This window comes from Marmota monax, unplaced genomic scaffold (assembly GCF_021218885.2).
Source record: "Marmota monax isolate L192 unplaced genomic scaffold, Marmota_monax_Labrador192_F-V1.1 WCK01_AAM20220418_F8-fsc00021, whole genome shotgun sequence".
Taxonomy (NCBI): Eukaryota; Metazoa; Chordata; class Mammalia; order Rodentia; family Sciuridae; genus Marmota; species Marmota monax.
In genome coordinates this window covers 18,247,726-18,269,237 of record NW_026695228.1, presented here as the reverse complement: position 1 = coordinate 18,269,237, position 21,512 = coordinate 18,247,726, and the positions used below count along the sequence as shown (strand labels likewise).

The 21,512-nt window shown below is 44.4% G+C and overlaps 1 protein-coding gene across 1 annotated transcript; it reads left to right on the top strand.

Moving 5' to 3' along the window:
• Positions 1-10,354: 10,354 nt before the first annotated feature.
• Positions 10,355-14,062, top strand: LOC124087633 (serine protease 44-like). The gene is made up of 5 exons (XM_046436607.1): positions 10,355-10,570; positions 10,891-11,057; positions 11,427-11,692; positions 12,463-12,617; positions 13,170-14,062. The coding sequence occupies exons 1-5, from the start codon at positions 10,355-10,357 to the stop codon at positions 13,392-13,394; spliced, it is 1,029 nt and encodes a 342-aa protein (XP_046292563.1). The 3' UTR covers positions 13,395-14,062.
• Positions 14,063-21,512: the final 7,450 nt, after the last annotated feature.

Below are 21,512 nucleotides of genomic sequence, written 5' to 3'. Positions count from 1 at the left end.
CTCCAGTTGACCCATGTCCTCATTAGTACTTTTATTTGCTCAATTTTAATAAGAGGAAGTGGTAGCTCACTGAGGTTTTAATTTGCATTTCCCTGTCATTTATGACATTGGGCACCTTTTCATGTGCCATTGATTACTTTCGTATCTTCTTCTTCTTTTTCTTCTTTTTTTTTTTTTTTTTTAATGTTTTTTACCTGTCAGTGGACATGCGGTGCTAAGAATCCAAACCCAGTGCCTCACACACGCTAGGCAGGTGCTCTAGCACTAAACCACAAACCCAGCCTCTTGTATCTTCTTTTGTGAAGTGTCTTTTCTTTTGCCCATTTTAATTGGGTTGCTTATCTTTTTATTGCCAATTCATAAGTATTCTTCAGATTAAAGTCCTAAGTCCAGGGCTGGGGCGGTGGCTCAGTGGTAGAGCACTTGCCTAGCACGTGTGAGGCACTGGGTTAGATCCTTGACACCACATAAAAATGAATAAATAAAATAAAGGTATGAAAAAAATGTTGTATCTGTTTAAAAAAAAGTCTTAAGTCTAATTTGTTAACTTTCTTTTCTTTCTTTCCGCTCCTCTCCTTCTCTCCCCTCCCCTCCTCTTTCTTTCCTTTATTCCTTTCCCTCCCTTTCCTCTCTCTCTCTCTTTTTCTTTCTTTCATTCCCAGGGATTGAACCCAGGGCTCTTAATCTCTGAGCCACATCCCCAGCCCTTTTAAAATTTTTGTATTTAGGGACAGGGTCTCACTAAGTTGCTTAGGGCCTCACTAAGTTGCTGAGGTTGGCTTTGGACTTCTCAGCCTCCTGCCTCAGCCTCTTTAAGTTGCTGGGACTGCAGCATGTGCCACTGTGCCCAGCTAATTTGTTCACTTTCTGAACTGGTGATAGCAAAGATTTTTCTTCTGTCTAGTATAAGCTTTATAGTTTTAGGTTTCTGATCAACAGATTAATTTTTGTTTATGTCATGAGAAGAGGATCCAGGTATATTTTTTCCATGTCTTTTATGTTTGTTCAAAGTGCCTTTATTTTTACTACCAATTGACAATGTATATTAGCACCTATTTCTGGACTCTATTCAGTTCCCAACCCATTTTTATACTCTTCTACCAATTAGGAATTTTCAAAAAAGTAGGGATAACTCCAGTCTTTGGGTTAGACAGTTCTTTAAACAAAAAAAAGGAGATAATGTGAGCATTTTCAGGACACCAGGAGATGTAGAAATCAGTATAAGTGTTATTCTGTTATTTTTTAAAAATTCAAAATGGTGGTAGGGCCATGAAGGAACATCCAGTATAGAATTTGCTTTCCTATTATAAACAATTAGAAAACTAGACAAAATAAATAACTTTTCAGGCATCAGGACAATAGATAGTCTAGAACTATGATCCCAGAAAACAGGGAAACAGGTGAGGTGAGACCTGTAATGATACTAGCTTCCTATGTGGGGGTTAATTTTCAGATGGCACAGGGAGGGAAACCCAACCAGCACTGAGTAATGTCACTAAGTTAAGGAGACAGAGATGGGAGTTCCAAAAGGCTGAGGCAGATCAGAATACTGTAGAGCAGGGATTCACAAACTATGGTTTTGGGGCCAATTCATGACCTAGTCTATTTTTGAATAGGCCTTCAATAAAAATGAATTACACATTTTAAAAAGGATCATTAAAGAAAAAAAGAATATGTGTGATGCAGGCACTGTCTCCACTAGCTTTCCCTGACACCATATGTGATACCATGTGTGGCCCGCAAGCCTAAAATATTTATTATCTGGTTCTGTATGGAGAATGTTTGCCATTCCCTGCTGCCTGGGATAGAGATACACAGTGAAAGAGAAATTTCCAGAAGGTTGGGAAAAAACCAATGTCAGAGAGCTGTAAGCTGAATGATTCTCAGCACTCATATGGTACTGGGAGACACTCAAGTTTAATCTGACCAGAGAGGAGGACCCTCACTGAGTACTTGGGCCGTCAGTAGAGACCTGGCAAAGCTCAAGCCTTAATATAGATAACCCTAATGTAGAGGCTGCTTTGGGCTCATCCTAACAAACTTGAAAAATAGCCTCAATTGGGGCTGGGGTGTGGCTCAGTGGTAAAGAGCTTTTCTAGCATGCTCAGAAGCCCTGGGTTTGATCCCCAGCACTGCAAAGACAAAACCAAAACCAAAAAAAAAAATCTCAGATGGATGAAGGTAAACTACAAGTAACTTACATGGATACCAAATTTTAAAGACAGATGATATAATTCAAATAGTCAATAATGTAACATTTACAGTGTTGAGCATTCATTAAGTATTTTTAGAAATGTGAAAAAGTAGAAAATTATGACCTATAACAGAAAAGTCAGTAGAAACAGATACAGAATGACAGTTATGATAAAATTAGTAGACAAAGATTTAAAAATACCTGTCACTAAATTTGCTTAAGAATTTTTTTAAAAAATGAACATAATTAGGAGAGAAGTTTAAAAAAGAGATCCAAATGGAATTGTTAGAACTAAAAGCTACAACATCTGAAGTGAAAAGTAAACTGGATTAGTTTATTCTAAAGAATAAAGTATTAGTAAAATTGAAGGCATAGTGATAGAAACCATTCTGAAGCACAGACAAAGCAATTTGGTCTGGTAATTTGATCTGTAGGCCAATATGAAATGATCTGACCCATGAACAATTAGAGTTCAGAATAAAGAAGAAGATAGGGGGAGCAAAACAAACAAACAAAACACAAAACAAAATTGAAGAAACAATGAGAATTTTACAAATTTGATAAAAACTAAGTCAGCATTCAAGAAGCACTGAATGAATGAGTCCCAAGCAAGCTAAACACAAAGAAAACCACATTAATGAACATTATTAATGAACATTATTAATTATTAATGAATATTAATAATTGAATTACTATTCAAAACTCAGTGATGAGTTAAAATTAACTAGAAAAAGGACATATTAAATGTTATAGACCTCTCTTCATGAGTAGGGCAAGTCAGAAGATACTAGAGCATCATCTTCAAATATTGAAAGGAAAAAAGTCAATGTAGAATTCCATTATCAAGTTAAAATATCTTCCAAAAATGAAAGTGAAGGAAGACTTTTATTAACAAAAGCTCAGCAAATCCCTTCCCAGACTTCAAGCAACATTAAAGGAAGTTTTTCAGGTTGAAGTAAAAGATACCAGAGGGAATCTTAGACCATTGCAAAGAAATGATGTGCTTCAGAAATGGTAACTTCATTAAAACATTAAAGGCTGTTTTTAAAAAAATTTTTAAATCACATCATAAGTGAAATGATGTAATATTATTTAAAGGTAAATTATGATAAGTTAAAGATCAATTAAAAACACTACAGCAACCACTAAAAAATAACGAGAGGTATCTAATAAGCCAGTGGTGGTGAATGAGTGGAATTCTAATAGTTAATCCAAGCTTTGGAAGGAAAAGTGAAAAGATGGAATATAGAACCAATCAGAGGACAAATGGCAAGATGGTAGATTTAAATTCAACCACATCAATAATTACATTAGGGCTGGGGATGTGGCTCAAGAGGTAGCGCGCTTGCCTGGCATGCAGGCGGCCAGGGTTCGATCCTTAGCACCACATACAAACAAGATGTTGTGTCGGCCGAAAACTAAAAAATAATAAATATTAAAATTCTCTCTCTCTCAAAAAAAAAAAAAAATAATTACATTAACTGTAAAGGGTCTGAATGGTTTAATGCAAAGATTTTTAGACTGCAAAAAGAAAGACCAGGAAGGTACTTGAAGTATAAAGCATGATGAAGTTAAAAATAAGAGGAAAAACATACACATTGTAAATGATAAGAAAGCTATAAGGTGTATATTAAAAGTAGAATTCAGGAAAAGGAAGATAGCCATAGGTAAAGTGGAATGTTTCATAATCATGAAAGGTATAATTTCTCAAGAAGACATAATCCTAATGACACAGTTTTAACATCTCTGAAATATTGAAAGTAAAAAGATACAAATTCATAATCACAATGGGAGATTTCAACACACCTGTCTCAATCATTGGTAGAATAAGTAGACAAAAAAAAAAGGAGGTCTGGGGTTGTGGCTCAGTGGTAGAGTGCTCGCCTGGCATGTGTGAGGCCCTGGGTTCGATCCTCAGCTCCACATACATACATACATACATACATACATACATAAAATAAAGGTCCATCGACAACTAAATTTTTTTTTTTAAATGGGAAAGGATATTGAAGACCTGAGCAGCACTATCCTTTCAAGCTCATGTGGAAATTCACCAAGAAAGATCATATCTTGAGCCATAAAACATGTATTAATAAAGGTGAAGTGATTGAAATCATTGAGTGTGTTTTCCAACAACAATGGAATGAAATAAATAACAGAGATATCTCAAAATATAAGGAAATTAATATATTTCTTTTTTGTGGGGGGAGTACCAGGAATTGAACTCAGGGGCACTTGACCACTGAGCCACATCCCCAGCCCTATTTTGTATTAGAGACAGGGTCTCACTGAGTGGCTTAGTGCCTTGCCATTGCTGAGGCTGGCTTTGAACTTGGGATTCTCTTGCCTTAGCAAACTGGGATTACAGGCATGGGCCACTGTGCCTGGTGGAAATTAATATATTTTGAAAGAACCCTTTCAATCAAAGGGAAATTAGAAAATATTTGCATCAAATTATAAAGAAATTATAACATTAAATTTTGTGGGATGTAGCTAACACAGTGCTCAAGATGGAAATTTATAACTTTAAAGGTATATTTGGAAAAACAATGATTTTAAGTTCATTATCCAACCTTCCACTTGAAAAAGCTAGAAAAAGAAAATTATTCCCAAATAAAACAAAGGAAGGAAATAAAGATAGGTGTGAAAAATCACAGTAAAGAGATAAAAAGCACAACAGAAAAGAAGTTCTCAAACTTTTTGATTTCAGGATTATCTTTTACTCTCAAAAATGACTGATGATCCTAGAGTCTGGTTTATGTGTTTATATCTCCCAGTATTTACTGCATTAGAAATTAAAACATATTAAAATATATTTTATTACTTACTTAAAATAAAAATAATAAGTCCACTCAGACAAACAACATAACTTTTTATGAAAAAAGCTGTATTTTTCCAAAAGAAAACTTTGTTGTGCAGAATAGTATTGTTTTACAGTTTCTCAAATTTCTGTAATGTCAGGCTTAATAGAGGACAGCTGGAATATCATTCTCTTCTGCATTTAATTATTATTTTGGTTGAAGTATGTGAAGAAAACCCAGCTTCACATAGATATACAGCTAGGAAGGTTAGTATTTTAAAAGCTTTTAACAGTAATTGTAGATGTCCTTTTTTTTTTTTTTTTTTAATGTACCAGGGATTGAACCCAGAGGGGTTTAACCACTGAGCCACAATCCCAGCCCTCTTTTATATTTTTATTTAGAGACTGGGTCTCACTGAGTTGCATAGGGCCTTGCTAAGTTACTGAGGCTGGGATTACAAGCGGGCACCACTGTGTCCTTTTATTACTTACACTGTACCAAATCTTTTTGTCATTTTTTTTTAGAGAGAGAGAGAGAGAGAATTTTTTTAATATTTATTTTTTAGTTATCGGCGGACACAACATCTTTGTTTGTATGTGGTGCTGAGGATCGAACCCGGGCTGCATGCACGCCAAGCGAGCGTGCTACTGCTTGAGCCACATCCCCAGCCCTGTACCAAATCTTTTTGTACTTATTAGTTGTAGTTGAACACAATACCTTTATTTTATTTATTTATTTTTTATGAGGTGCTGAGGATCGAACCCAGCGCCTCACACATGCTAGGCAAGTGCTCTACAGCTGAGCCACAACCACAGCCCCACTTTTTGTACTTATTACGTTGAAACCCATCGGTCCATCTTCCATTCTGAATGGATCTTTTACCCACTTTGTAAAACCACTGGAAAATATTGGTTCACATAGTTTTGCAGATTTTTCTGTATTTTGACATTTCATTATATAATATAAAAAGGAATCACACTCATTAATATGACCACTACTGTTTGTGCAGAGTGGTGATTTGAATCATGGCCTCTAATTGTCTTGTGGCTGTGTTGGGCTGGGAACATCCTGTGCAAAGGTGCAGGTCAAGATGGCCCAGCTGGTATGGTGAGGCTGACCTGAGGAGGCTCCTTGCAAAAGCACAGAGCTGTCAAGTTCAGACCTTGAGCTCAGGCACGAGCTCTCCGGGATAGAGAATTCTGAGCATAACAAGATAACCCCGATGTCTCACCAGTCCTGCGTCCTTCAGACTGCCTGCTTTGTAGAAACTTTCCCACAGATAACCTTTTGATGAAACTGATATAATAAACGTGCTGAGCCACCTCTGGGTCACTGCTTCTCCATCAGAGGTTAGTGCCCACCTGACCTCAGCTTTTCTATGTCTCTTTTCTTCATCCCCCACAGCCCCTCATCTGGTTTCCGAATAACAGTTGTGCAGGTTGCTGCAACTGGTGTCCGAACAGGAACATGAGGTCCAGGCAACTACTTTCAGAAGGCTTTAATTGTTGGAAAGTTGTTGAATTCATGGTAGCAAATACAAACTTTCCAAAATTCAAATTTTCTCTTGAAAGATTGAATTGTATAACTGACAACAAATATTGTCAATTATTTCTCTTAAAGTTTCAGATTCTAACCTTGTTTATTTTTAAGAAAATGTCTGCCAAATACTCAAGTGTAAATGACTAGTTTGATTATTAGCCATTCCTTTTAAGTAAAAATGATGTTCTGGATAAAATGATATCCCCTGATAGTTGACCTTGAGACTCAATCACAGCATGTTTTCTTAAGTCAACATCATACTATAGCAGAGTGTTTATGCCTATTTACTAGTTCCTCACATGAAATACTGAATAAGAAGTAAATTAAAGGAACATTAATAAAATTCACAATTTTTACAAGGATCATTTTATGAGAAATATCTACATGTATATATTTCAGTGCAACAAAATAGGTGATATAGGGGAGAGTCTAGCTCATATCTTTGGGTTTTTTTTTTTTTTTTTTTTTTTGGTACCAGGGATTGAACTCAGGGGCACTCAATCACTGAGCCACATCCCTTGATGTATTTTGTATTTTATTTAGAGACAGGGTCTCACTGAGTTGCTTAGTGTGTCACTTTTGCTGAGGCTGGCTTTGAACTCTTTGATCCTCCTGCCTCAGCCTCCTGAGCCACTGGAATTACAGGCGTGTGCCACCTCACCCAGCTAGCCTATATTTTTATGTAACTTACTTGTGTTTTCAAGACCTGTCATGCTCCAATTCCAAATATATCACTTCCATTGAATGACAGATGGCTGTTTTGTCCAATTGAATTTATGATTTCACAAGTCTGACTAAATATTGACCTAATGATAGGAAGTATACATCTCTTAGTCACTTAATGTCCTATAATCTGGCACATGGCTTCTTTGATGGTTCAGTAGAGTGCCAGGAGTTGTTTTTCAGAGTGTACAGTTCCTTTACTGCAGAGAATATGGTCTTGCTCTAGAACTGCAGAGATCTATTACCATGGGCCTGAGTTGGGACATATCAGAAACTCCTTACAGCAATTTGATTCACCACAACAAACTCTAGCACCATGGGACTTGCCAGGGCATTACAGCCCAATTGACAAGGCTGCTTCTACCACAACCTGACCCCACCCCCCAACCTCTTCTCTCTCTTTTGTTACTGGGGATTGAACCCAGGGGCACTTTACCACGGAGCTACATGCCAAGCCCTTTTTTTGTTTTATTGAGACAGGGTCTTGCTAAATTGCTTAGGACCTCATTGTTGATGGCTTTGAACTTGTGATCTTCTTGCCTCAGCCTCCAAAGTCACTGGGATTACAGGTGTGTGTCACTACAATCGATTCCCGACTCCATCTCTTGATAGGAGGAGCTGTAAAGCATCATGGCCAAGTTTTGCATTCTGCCATGGAATTCTTTTTTTTTTTTTTATTGGTTGTTCAAAACATTATAAAGCTCTTGACATATCATATTTCATACATTAGATTCAAGTTGGTTATGAACTCCCAATTTTACCCCAAATACAGATTGCAGAATCACATCGGTTACACATCCACATTTTTACATAATGCCCTATTAGTAACTGTTGTATTCTGCTACCTTTCCTATCCTCTACCATCCCCCCTCCCTCCCCTCCCATCTTCTCTCTCTACCCCATCCACTGTAATTCATATCTCTCCTTGTTTATTTTCCCATTCCCCTCACAACCTCTTATATGTAATTTTGTATAACAATGAGGGTCTCCCTCCATTACCATGCAATTTCCCTTTTCTCTCCCTTTCCATCCCACCTCATGTATCTGTTTAATGTTAATCTTTTCTTCCTGCTCTTCCTCCCTGCTCTGTTCTTAGTTGCTCTCATTATATCAAAGAAGACATTTGGTATTTGTTTTTTAGGGATTGGCTAGCTTCACTAAGCATAATCTGCTCTAGTGCCATCCATTTCCCTGCAAATTCTATGATTTTGTCATTTTTTAGTGCTGCGTAATACTCCATGGTGTATAAATGCCACATTTTTTTTTTTTATCCATTCATCTATTGAAGGGCATCTGGGTTGGTTCCACAGTCTAGCAATTGTGAATTGTGCTGCTATGAACATCGATGTAGCAGTATCCCTGTAGTATGCTCTTTTAAGGTCTTCAGGGAAAAGTCCAAGAAGGGCAATAGCTGGGTCAAATGGTGGTTCCATTCCCAGCTTTTGCCATGGAATTCTTGATGTATTAAATGGCCCCTCTTGTTATCCTATGTGAATAAACTATAAATTCCTGTGTTATTTGGAATAACAGAACATACTGAATTAATGATACTGAATCAGAGAATTGCTAAGCAACTCAATTGGTCAAATCTGCCTTAATGGAAGATCTTCGCCACAAGGAAGGCTTGCAAAAACAAAACCCAACACTCTGCCTTGCTTCTAGTGGCTGATTATTTTTATATAGCATAGTCAGGAGGAAAAACTGACTCAAGAAATAAAACAAAAAGTAACAGGGGTACCCTATCTAGTCCTGATTCTAAAACAATAGAAAGGTCAATATCTTTAAAAACTTATGTACCAAAATGATTTTTGTCTTTCTTACTGTGCTGATGTCTAGATATATGTCCCATGAATATGCTAATCATGTGTGAAAGTTTTTTTTTTTTTCTTTTCTCCGCATGAACACACTCAAGTGAGCTTGTGGTCCCTTCTATTTTCAAAGCCAGCAGTGAAACATCCTCAAATCTCTTTCTCCTCTGCTTCTGGCATGGCACCTTTCTCTGACTTGGATTCTCTGGCTTCCCTCACCTAAGAAAGCCTCTGATTACGGTGGGCCCACCTGGATAATCCAGATAGTCCTTCCATCTCAAAGAGTTTTAACTGAACCACATTCTGCTGTCCACGTGGGGTGACATTCACAGATCCCAGGGATTAGAATGCATACATCCTTGGGAGGCAAGGGTGACTAGTACAGGGTGATTCCAGAGGTCGGCTATTGCGCAAAAGACTGTAAACATTTGTACAGCTTAGTGGGTTTGTGCGTGTGAGCAGAAATCCTTATTTCTCCGGGAACAGAGACCCGGGAGTATAATGACTGGATCGTATATAATTGCATATTTTGTTTTACGAGGAACCGTCCATGTGTTTCCCAGACTGGCTGGAATATTTCACAATTGTACCACCACGTACGAGGGACCCAACCTCTCTGCATCCCTGTCAGTGTCTGGGGTCGTTACCGTTCCTCAGTTTTGCCAATCGGAAAGGCGGGCAGTGCCATCTTGACTGTGGTTTTACTTTGCCATCTGCTAACGGTCCTAAGCCGTTTTTCCCTGTGGATATCCACGACGGAGAAGGTGGCGGGGGCTGGCTAGCTGGGCGGCTGCGGGGGGGAAGCGCAGCCTTTCTGTGGAGGGGTTCACCGAGTCGGGGCGGGCGATCGCGGGCGGCTCTAGCCGGACCCCAGCCTGTGGCTCTGCTGGGGCGGCCGTGGCGATCTCTGCGGGAACCCAGGGTAAGGACGGGGGGGGGGGGGCGCTCCCGAGCCGCGCTCCCGGGGGCCTGGGCCAGGCCAGCAGCGCCGGAGTCCGCAGCGCGAGGCGGGACGCCAGTGCTCGGCGTCGCCCCTGCGGCCTGCGTGGCCCCCGTGGACGGGGCGGAGCGTCGGGAGCGCGGCCTTAGTCGGCGGTCTCCCTCGAGGACGACCACTCTAGCAGCACCGGCCCCTCGGTCGTGGCGGGAAGGAGGGCAGGGGAAACCCAGGAAGCCACACCCCTTGGCGGGGTCCTCGCCCGTCGTCGCCTCGCCTCGCGGGCGCGGGGCCGTTTCCCGCCACCCGCAGTCGGTGCGGCCGCGAGGGGGCGCGTCAGGGCCGGCGCACCATGGCGCTCAGGGGCGGCTTCCTGGGCCTGTTGGCCTGGCTCTTGCTCCTGCAGCCACGGCTTGGCCAGGCCCGCTCGGCCTCCGCGCCCTCCGACCCCTCCGAAATTTCCGATCCCTCCAACCCCTCCGACCCCTCAGAGTCCCCTCCGCCCACCGACAAGATGCTGCTGACCCCGCCCGTGGCCACGGGGCCCACGGGGCCCACAGTTATGGTGGTTAGTTCAGGTGATCGTGATTCCTCCAGGACGACTGAATTCCCATCAGGTGACTTCTCGGCCACACCCTGACGCAGAGACTGCCTGGCCCGAGTGATCAGGACCCCTACGGTCCAGGAGCAGGATGCAGGAACTGCGGTCCCCAGGGTGCTGGGTGCGGGCTCTGAGCTACCCAGCCTGCCCTTGAGATCTGAGGGGACACAGCCATTCCCCAAGGAGTCTCAGGGATGCGGACCTGCCCTGGGGTCTGAGGGACGTGGCTTGCTCCTCCGAGTTTAAGGTTCTGGCTCAGGTTTTACTCTCAGCCCTCCCTTCACTGATCTGCTCCAGCATGTGGCCACAGGTCTATGAGGATAGTTGGTGGAAGGCCAGCCGTGCGGACAAGGTGGCCCTGGCAGGTGAGCCTGCAGATCAATAATCAACACATATGCGGAGGCTCCCTCATCTCCAATCAGTTCGTGCTTACTGCAGCCCACTGCATATTTGGGTGAGTGAGTGGGGCCCAGAGGCTTGGGCTCCTGATGGGGCTGTGTGACCTGGAGCCAGTCTTGTCCTCCACCAAGAGTTTCCTCTTCCTCATCTGGAAAGGGGGATGGGGTGAGAGCCTCCATAGTTTTTTTTATTTATTCTGGATGAGACCTGAGGATTTGCAATTCTGACACGTGGACAGGTGATACTAGTCTGGTGACCACACTTGGAGTGCTGCTGGCTAGAGTGGTCAAGGGTTGGGGAGGGAATGTCGTTTGGAGGGAGGGAGTGGCAGATGGCTGGCCCGCAAGGATGGGGTCAAGCTGGGAAGTACCTGGACTGTGTGGAAGGGAAGTGTGTGTGTAGACCCTTCAGGACCTCTCCGTAGCCATCTGGAATACACAGTGAAGCTGGGGGACGAAGACCTGAAACATCGAGCCCCAACGTCAGTCGAGATCCCAGTCAAAGACATTGTCATCCACCAGTATTACTCTCCTCTTGGAATCATCGAACATGACATTGCACTTGCTATGCTGGCCTTCCCTGTGAATTACTCCACACACATTCAGCCTGTATGCATCCCTGAAAAGTCTTTCTTGGTAGAAACTGATACCTTGTGCTGGGTCACCGGATGGGGCAAGCTAAGCGAGCTAGGTGAGATTGTAAAGCAGGACTACAACAACCTTAGGCCCAGGAGGCGGATACCTGGCAGCTTGGTGTTGGTCTGCAAGCTAAAGGGAGGGACAGGGAGGTAGCTTTTGTACTAGGTGGGTAAGGGAGGAGGGGGGACAAGATGCTGCCAGGGAGAAATTTAATAACTGTTTGTGAATTTCTGTCGGTTTGTCAAGAGTTGGGGGCTTGGGTGTCAAGCATGGTGGGTTCTTTCAAGGGTAGATTTTAGGTAAGGGACTGATGAGCTGTCTGTGAATTTTAGTTGTTCCTCCACAAAAGTATTTGCTTTGATAGCTAAGGAGCTTCCTGTTTGTGAGATGAGGCCAGAAACTCTCAGTGGGCTTGTAGGACCTCCTATTCCTTGACATTTGGGATTTTGGTACGTTTGGGGCACCATGTGTCTGAGAGTCTGTGATATTGTTCTAGAAAGTAAAGTTGCCTTATAGATACACAGGACACCCTGGTGATACTTAGAGTGACAGAGTTTGGTTGTTGTTTCTCAGACTGACAAGACTTTGGCTTCCCTCTCCTGGGCTGTTTTTACTTTTGCTTTGGTTTGGATCTTAACATCATCCTACACTCATGTCAGTGTTAGACCTCATTTCCTCCAGGGTCAGCTGGGGACAATAGCCAGTTCCTAAGAGGATGCCTGTGTGTGAACACACTGAATTGAGACTCAGAGTAAGTACCACTGTGTCTGTCTAGTCTCACTCATGCAGATCCACTCCTAAATTTACTTTCTATAGATTCAGAAAGGGCATCAGAAGAGCTTCAGGAGGCTGAGCTAAACATTATTCGTCACCAGAAATGTAATGAGTTGCTTCAGAAAAGGACAAAAACTAAAGTTCAGTTTACCAAGGAAGGGACGGTCTGTGGCTATAATGATGAAGGAAAGGACTCCTGCCAGGTGAGTTTCATGGGCCCCTTGCTGCTCTGCATTACAGTTTTCTTCCCCCCAGGCAAAAGAGCCTGGGTCATCCCCTAGTTCCTCCATTCACCCTTATTCAAGTTAATGGTGTGCGAGGACAAGCCGCCAGGACTCTCCTGAGTTAGCCTGACATAATCCTTCAGGAGAGAGTAGTGGATTCTTCCTGGCGAGGGGGGTGGGGGGTAGTGGTGGTGAATCAAGCAGGTTATAATATGAAGTTTCATGTTTTGAGCCACTTTTATGTGACATGCAATGCACTTGGGTGAGCAGTTTATTCATTTCTGTCCCAGAGTAGGTGCATTATCTTTGTTTATATAGTTTTTTTTGGAGCACAAATTTTTCAGTAGATAGACAATTTTTATTTGTTAAAATATTCAGTTCTGAAATCTCATGCTCACAGAAACTAGGAGCTGGCAGGTGCCTGGGGACACCACAGGTGTGCCCCGTTTGCCAGTAACTTGAAGTACCATCAGCCTGCTCTGATGTAGATCGAATCCATTTCTGCCATTTGTTTCTTTTCTCTTTCTCCAGGGAGACTCTGGGGGCCCCCTAGTCTGTGAATATAATACAACATGGATCCAGGTGGGAATTGTGAGCTGGGGCATTGGCTGTGGTCGCCTTGGCTATCCTGGTATATATACAGAAGTTAGTTTCTACAGGGACTGGATAGTTACTCTAATGAACCGGGCTTCCTGTCTGGACTCAGCAAACTTCCTCATGTTAAGCCTGTGTGTAGTCATCCCGGTGACCCCGTGATTACCCTGGCCCACTCCCCTCCTGTTTCTGAGTCTCCCACTAGGCCTCTCCTCTGACTTCTCTTTCCTTCTCAATGCCCTTTCTTCAAATTCTGGTTGGGATTCATCCCCCTGAGGAGATCCACATGGAGCACAGCAGGGAGACTGGGGCCTATGAAGTGTCCCAGCTGGTGCTCTGCTCATCTGCCTCAGCCAACCTGTGCCTGCTGGGAATATGGGTGAACTGATTCTAGCTAGAGGGCCAGCAGACCTGCCATTGGGAGCGTGGTGACTTAGGGACACCTTGCAGAACATCTGCCAAAGGAGAGAATTCATCACGGTGAAGGAAGGCCGAACCTGGCCCTAATTTCAGGGTCTCCCTGAGAATTTGTCATACCAACCTGCAAGGTGATTGCAGAGGCAGTGAAGGAGGCCCTAGCAGGTCCCTGCAGAGGTGTGAGGCCTGGGACTTTAGCATCTGTCTTGGTGCCTGGAGTTGGCACAGGTTTCCCTGTACCCAGTGTGGCTCTGTGAGTGGGTAGCCTGTGGCACACAGGCCTCATGGGGCACCCCAGACTGGCACCTCTTCCTCAGGGCCCTAGTGGCTGCATTAGGGACACTCCAAGTTGTGTTGAGGCAGTTTTGAGTGTGGAGATTTCAGATGTGAACTGAATAAATGTTTGTTGGAGAGTTTCCTGTGTGTTCTGAAGCTCTGCTTACTTGGGATGTTTGCTTCCATATAACTTCCTCTGTAGAGAACTGGGTCCCTATTTAACTAAGGATGATATTCTCAGTCTCCATTAAATCCTGAAAGAGCCAAAATGAGGATTTTGTCTGTCCCCTTTGAAATGATGACCCTTTGAAATGATGAGTGGTTACAGCCAGTGGCCCATGGTCTCTGTTCCTGATTCTGACATCATCATCTATTATGGTTTGTATCTGAATTATCCCCCAAAGACTTGAAGACTCAGATGAGGAGGGCTTTGTCTCCATGCAACAATATTTAGAGGGGGAGCTTTTGGGAAATGATTGGATCATCAGAGATCTGACAACATCAATGTCTTGATAACTTGAAGGCGTTATCGGGAACTGGAGGAGTTGGGAGCTTGTTGTGGGAAGGAGTTCACTAGGGTTGTGCCCTTGGGAGCTATTTCTTATCCCTGGCCCCTTTCTCTCTGTCTCCTTTGTGGCTGCCACGAGCTGAGCAGCTTTCCTTCCTCTGTGTTGTTCTGTCTCATCACAGGCCCAAAGCAATGGAGTCAGCTGACCATGGACTGAAACCTCTAAAACCATCAGCCAAAATAAATCTTTCTTCCTCTAAGTTGTTTTCGTCAGATATTTTAATCCTAGCAGTAAAACTGATTAAGACATCATTTCTTTAGGCTGGAGTTTCATCATTGAAACTGGCCCTAGTTTCATTGATTACCCTGGCCCACTTCCCTCCTATTTCTGAGTCTCCCACTAGGCCTCTCTTCTGACCTCCCTTTCCTTCTCAATGTCCTTTCTTCAAATTCTGGTTGATCTATAGTCTGGAGCAGGGTAGCATGAGAGTCAAAGGCTGGCGTGTGGCACACTCACACACCCTGGGACCTCTCCTTGCTGCCTGTCCCGGGGGTGCCCTACAGAGACAGGATGGCCTTTGGGCTGGGCCTTAAGAGCAGAGGACTCACAGGAAGGAGGCTAGAAAGGAGGGGCTCACTGTGTGTGTGTATGTTCCTGTGTGAGTGTGTGTGTGTGTGTGAGAGAGAGAGAGAGACAGAGACAGAGACAGAGACAGAGAGAGAGAAGAGCAAGAATATGCACAGGCTCTTCTCAATTGCCAGGCTGCTGTCCCAGTGAACTTTGTGTCTGGCTGCTGATCATTCTCCAGACCTTTGCCTCCTCCCACCCTTTGTCCACTGCTAGAGCTCCCACTTACCAGAGGGTATCAGTGGGCAGCCTGTGATGGCCCATCTGCTACCTTGGGCAGCAAATACTGACTCACAGCCGCAATTTCATAAGAAGTGTGCTCAGCTGCGAAACTTTCCCTAAAGATGATATCCCTTTGCAATACAGCCTATAACAAGTGATTGGTATGCAGAGATTGAGAGGCCTGGACTCCTTCCCTACATACAGGATGAATTGGAAAGGCTTCTTGTAGGATCAATGGAGACCTCAGTTGCAACTGCCTTATAGCTCGACTTCTCCTAAGGCCCAGTTCTGTTTCACTTGCTCCTTACAAGTGTACCTCCCAAGGACATGCTCATCAACCTTGCACACAACTCTCTATCAGTGTCTAGGCAACTCAGTGTAGCACATACTACCTGATGAAAGATGGGAGATTTCAAGCTTCAGGAAGTATGTCAATGATCTACTGCTGTGTGAGAGATTACCCCAAACTCAGTGGTTTGAAACACAGTATATTCTTGTTGATCCTCTTTATTTAAAGATTCTTATTTTCAAATTCACTAATTGGCTGAGGTTTATTTTGAAGCCCCAAGTCAATACAGTGTTTTTGTGGTCATGGTGAATGTGCACAGAGCCATGGAAACACTTGAATGGTGCACATGCTCCTAGCTGAGATTGGAGTGTGATGCTTTTGTTGCTTTCTTCAGCTTTTGTAAACAAGTGTCCTTTTTGTCATCTTTTTTCCCCCACATCCTTTACACTTTTATACCTTTTGTTGGCAATTTTGCTGTTTGAAAGCACCCCACATGTATTATGGAAATACTGCTTAGTGTTCCTAAGTGCAAGAAGACTGTAATGTGCCTTGTAAAGGAAACAGGTATGTTGGAGCGGCTTTATCAGGCATGAGCTGTAGTGCCGATGGCCACAAATCTGGTGAATTCCTAGAGTGTATGCAGTGAGGGTGTCTTCACAGAGGAACACGAGACACAAGGCTGGTCAATGAGAATATTTTGAGCAGAAGCTCCCATGCCAAGGCCTGTGTTGCTACTGGTAGCAACGGATCAGTATTTGCTCATCCAGCATCATGATGGCTTTGTAGAACTTCACTCCTGTGAGTAGCAGGATTCAACAGTACTTCTCACAGTATCAAAGATTGGTTAGGCCATTCTGCCTGTCTAGTCTGAGCTCATTCCTAAGGCTACATCCATGAGGCAGCTTCATTAGGGCCCAGGATGTCCCAGATGGCCTTCCAACATGAGGGGTTACCTGGTATATGGGTAGGGGTGCCTCAGTTTTCTTCCAAAGGCCTCTCATCCTTCCCTAGGCTGAGCAGGTGCCAGGTAGGGGAAAGCAGAAGCTACCAGGATGTTTAGCACCTGAGTTCAGGAGGTGCCCAGCTTCCCTTCTATCACATTCTGTTGTCCAAAGCAAGTCACAAAGCCAGCTCAGATTCATTGAGGGTGGGGAAGAGAATTCCATTTGTGGGTGGGCAGAGATGTAAAACATTATGGCCATGTTCTCTAATCTTCCACAAGAACAATAATAACTGCAATTATTGAAACCTCTAAAATATGTGAACACTCAAAATCTTTAAAAGATTTTCACAAAGTATGACACAAGGATGAAATCACTATTTTCAATCCCCAATTGAACTAGTGCATGAAAGCATGATCCTCAACAGCTTGTAATGTCACAAAAGGAGGCCACCTAGACATGGTGTCTCCTAATGACAGAATGTGACACCTGCTATAATGTTGACAGGGATTGAGTGCCACTGTTGATTTGCAGGAATTAGAGGAGGCAGAGGGACATACTAAGTTCAGACTGTGGGAGACTTGAGAGGACAAACAGCCCAGGTGTGAGGGACTGAGGGTAAAAGTGCAGTCATAAGTGTGTGTACGGGTATATAAAATACAAAATAGTCATGCCAAACCAAAGTGTATTGTCCAAGGAAGCAAGAACCCGAAAGAAACATAAGGAATTCCATAAAGTTCAGATGAAAGGTTACCTTTGAAAGTGGAAGGAAATAGCTTCACAGAGGGCCCACAGAAGGGTTTCACGGGGACTGGCATAGCTCCTTATCTGACCTGGACTGTGGTTCCATGCATGGTCAGTGTACATGGATTGCGACTACATATTTATATCGTTGACATTGATATTGGTATTATTTTAGCAAGGAGACCTTAAAAAGAAAGTTGGAAAACTGCTGTGGTGGGAGGTTGTCAGGTGTGGGGGTGTGGTATTGGAAAACGATGGGCTTCTTGACACACTGAGGTTCGCTCCCATCTGAAGGACAGCAGCGCTGGGCCCGTGAGGCCCCGCCCAGCCTGGAGACCCAGCAGGCAATGCTTGGAGAGACTTTGCTCCCAAGCACAAGGGCAGGTACTACGCCTCCGCACGGGGGGCGCAACAGAGAGCTGACAGATCCATGGCGTCCCTGAGCTACGGTGAAGATGGCATCCCCTTCCTGGGCCTCCTGTTGTGGCTTCAGCTTCTCGGGCTTCTGCTCAGTGGGGCCTCAGCCGGTGCTGCAACCAGGCCTCGCTCTCCAGGTGGGCGCGGGTGGCCGTCAGGTATTGGGGCACAGGCAGGAGCCCGGGAAGCGACACAAGACTAGCTGCCAGCACTGTTCTGCTGCTCTCTTCTTTTTCAGGTGGGGGTTACAGACCCCAGGAAGAGTCCCCAGTGACCCTGGCAGGCTCAGAGGCCCCAGCTTCTTCCAGACACCTGAAAATCCCAAAGATTCCACATCCTGCTGTAGCTCCAGCCCCAGCAGGGGCTCCAGGATCTGGGGCTACTTCAGAGCCCACAGTGGGACCATTCTTGAAATCCAATGGGGATTCTAATCCATTTCCAGTTGTGCTTCCTTCAGGTAGCTTCTGGTTCCAGGGTTCATCAGGCCTGCCTGGGAGTTGAAAGGGAACACAGCCAGGCTAGAGAGGATGGAGCCAGATCTTGTCTTGAAAGTGAGAGGGAGAGGACATCCATCTGCCTTGTGTGACGGGTGGATCCACCTGGGCACCTGTGTGTCGTGGTCATGGGGTTGGGGGACAATGGCTTCACTTCTAGTACCTTCTTTCCCAAATCATCCAGCATGTGGGCATAGAACTATGAGGATATACGGTGGAAAGAAAGCCCCACAGAGGAAGTGGCCCTGGCAGGTGAGCCTGCAGTCCTATAATAGACACATATGTGGAGGCTCCCTCATCACCAACCGGTTAGTGCTCACTGCTGCCCACTGCATGCTTAGGTGAGTGTTTGGGTCTTTGGGTTTCAGCCCCTAATCAGGCTGTGTCCTGTCCCCATCTCTGGGTTTTCTTTCTCATCAGAAGAAGCAGGTAATAGCCCCAGAATTTTTATTCAGTCTGGCATGAAACCTTAGCATTTGTATTTCTAATAATTTTTCAAGGGATACTGGCCTGGAAACCACACTTGGAGAATTTCTGACCATGGTGGTTTTGGTGTGGGAGGGGATAAGGTTTGTAGAGAGGGGAGTGGTTGATGGCTCACAGTGGAAATTGGGTTCAGGCTAAGAACCACCTGGAATGTGTAGATAGGGAATGTAGACCCTCTGGATATCTATGAAGACCATGTCTTTTCCCCACAGCCAAACGCATTACAGGGTGATACTGGGAAACAATAAGTTGAATGAATTTGATGAGAACGCGGTTATGGTTCCCCTTAAAGATGTTTATCCTCATCAAGGTTTTGAAATTAAAAACCTGACAAATGACATTGCCATTGCTCTGCTGGCCTTTCCTGTGAATTATTCCCCATACATCCAGCCTATATGCCTGCCTGAAAGACCTTTCACAGTGAATGCTGAGACATTGTGCTGGGTGACCGGATGGGGCCGCATGGAAAGGAATGGTGAGCCTTTCACCAGGATGCAGAGGCGGGGAAGCCTAGTGGTTTGGGGTTGGGAAGTGATTCTCTAGTGGGTGGGTAAGGGACGAGGGTGGAGAATAGGTAGACAGTGAATACTTTACAACTGTTTTAGGAATTTTGATTGGTATGTCAGGACCTGGAGGCACTGGTGACAGGTATGGTGGGTTCTTTCCAGGGTACTTTTAAGTTTGGGATCAAGAGCTGCTAGACAATTTAAGAGGTTTTTAAAGGCTTTACCTAGTGGGTTGAGCTTCTTATTCCCTGGGACATAGGTCAAGCCAAGACAGTAACTCTGTCAATGATGGTACAGGTGAACCAACCAGCTGTCTGAGAATCTTTATTCTAGAAGGCGATGTAGTGGTACAGAACATCTTTCACCATTACCACTGATACTTGGTTGTCATTTCTCAAGATGATAAAGCTTTTCCTATTTCTTAGTCTTTTTTTTCTTTTTAATTTTTTTTCTGTCTTGATTTTGCTTTTACTGCTTCCTCTCAGTGTCCACACTGGGTCTGAGTTCCCTTTTGGTTCCAGGAGGCATTTTTTTTTTTTAAGGGCAGCTGTGTGTAAACACCCTGATGAGCACCCAGAGTGTGTACCAAAGGCTCCTGTCCTGTCCCAGTTGTGCTGATCCCTTACTCCTAAATTGTGTTTCTTTAGTTCACCCAATGATTCTTCGTGAAACTGAACAAAAGATACTTTCCCAGAAGATTTGTAGAAAAAGGTATGAGGACTATTTTGGAGTACCTAAATACACAGTCCGAGAAGGCATGATCTGTGGCTATCATGATGTGCAACGACGTAGTCCTTGCTGGGTCAGTATGTGGCCCCTTTCTGCCTGTGTGTTGAGTGTCCACTGAAAAGTTTCTTATTCTTAGGAGAAAGTTATTCACTCCTAGTTGAGCTAAGGAGGTGCACAGGGAGTGACCCCCTAGATTCTCTTAGCTGGTATGGCCTGTTCCTTCAAAAGGGAGCAGCCCTGGCTGTCTGGGGCACTGCTAGGGTGCTGAAGGTGGGCTGGGTGATGTTCACATTGTGTTTCACTAGTTGAGCTCTCCTGTGCAGCACTCACCCCACCACTGTGAGCGCTAGTCCAAATGATCCCAGTTAACCCACATCACGACCCAGCAACACAGACACAGTGCCTACTATCCATATGGGGAAGGGGAGATCCAAGGACATCAATTCAAGGTTGTCCAGGCCCATGTTCTTTCCTCTCCACCAAGCTTTGTCCCTGAGGAGGAGGAATTTGGGCCTAGTCTTATCAGATGCATATTTGCATGTATTGGAAAGAATTTTATTGTTGGAATGAACAAAGAAGAAGTTCCAAGAACCCTGAATATTTTGATTATCACCTGTGCAGAGAGAGAGCCAAAGTCTTTACCTCTACTGGATGATTTTTCCCTGCTGTGAACCCATGTACCCAACCCCATCTATCCATCAGCTCTGCTACCTTCAAAACTCTGAAACATTCCAAGAGTAACTTAGCCTGGCTTTTTCCAAACCTACTCCACTGTCCCCACTACCAGTCACTTCTGTGAGAGGCCCAGAGTCTTCATGTAGGGAGAGGGCTCAGCATGTACAGTGTCCCAGAGGTCTGGGGGCAGATCTTCAGTTGAAGGATGATTTAAACATGTAGAGCAATGGAGTAGCAGATGTGGCCAGAGAGGTGAGTGGGTGGGGTGGGGAGGTAGAGTGAGTCTGGGTGCAGGGCCAAGTTCTAGTCTGGCTCAGGCAGGACTGGGAGGGCGCCTGGGTGAGTGTGATCAGATTTTCCTTTTAATTCAGTGACTTTCTTGGTTGTGTGGTGCCTAGACTGAAGTCTAAGAGCAGTTTTCATCATCTAGGGATCACCATTGGATCCCAAGCAGAGCATGGGGCAGCAAGGAGCCATAGGACATGTATTTGAGGTGGAATGGTGAAGATCATAGGGCGCTGGTGTTGAGGGAGGGGCTGAGGAAGACCCTGGGTTTCTCTGGAGGTGACTGGTGGTGGGGTTAGTGGAGCAGGTTTGGGAAAGTACATGCCGAGTTTCACTTGAAGATCAGGGTCTGGATATTTCCCAGTCTGGAAGGTAGTGGAGCTGATGAACAGAGGGGGTTGGACAGGTGAGTTTGATCAGGGAAAAATGGGGGGGGTAAGAGATGAGAATTTTGGTTCTTTTTATGCAGAGGTGATCCTCAAAATATTTAAGGTTCCTTTAAGGACTGACTGATAGGCAACGATATTGGCCAGAAGCTGTAGTGGGCTCTGCCTGCTATCTTCTCCGTCAGGGGTTCTCCTGTAGCTGCAAGCTCATGGGTGGTTTTGGCAAGGGTCATGAGGAAGGGGTCAGCAGCAGTGGAAGAGTAGGGCACCCAAAGTG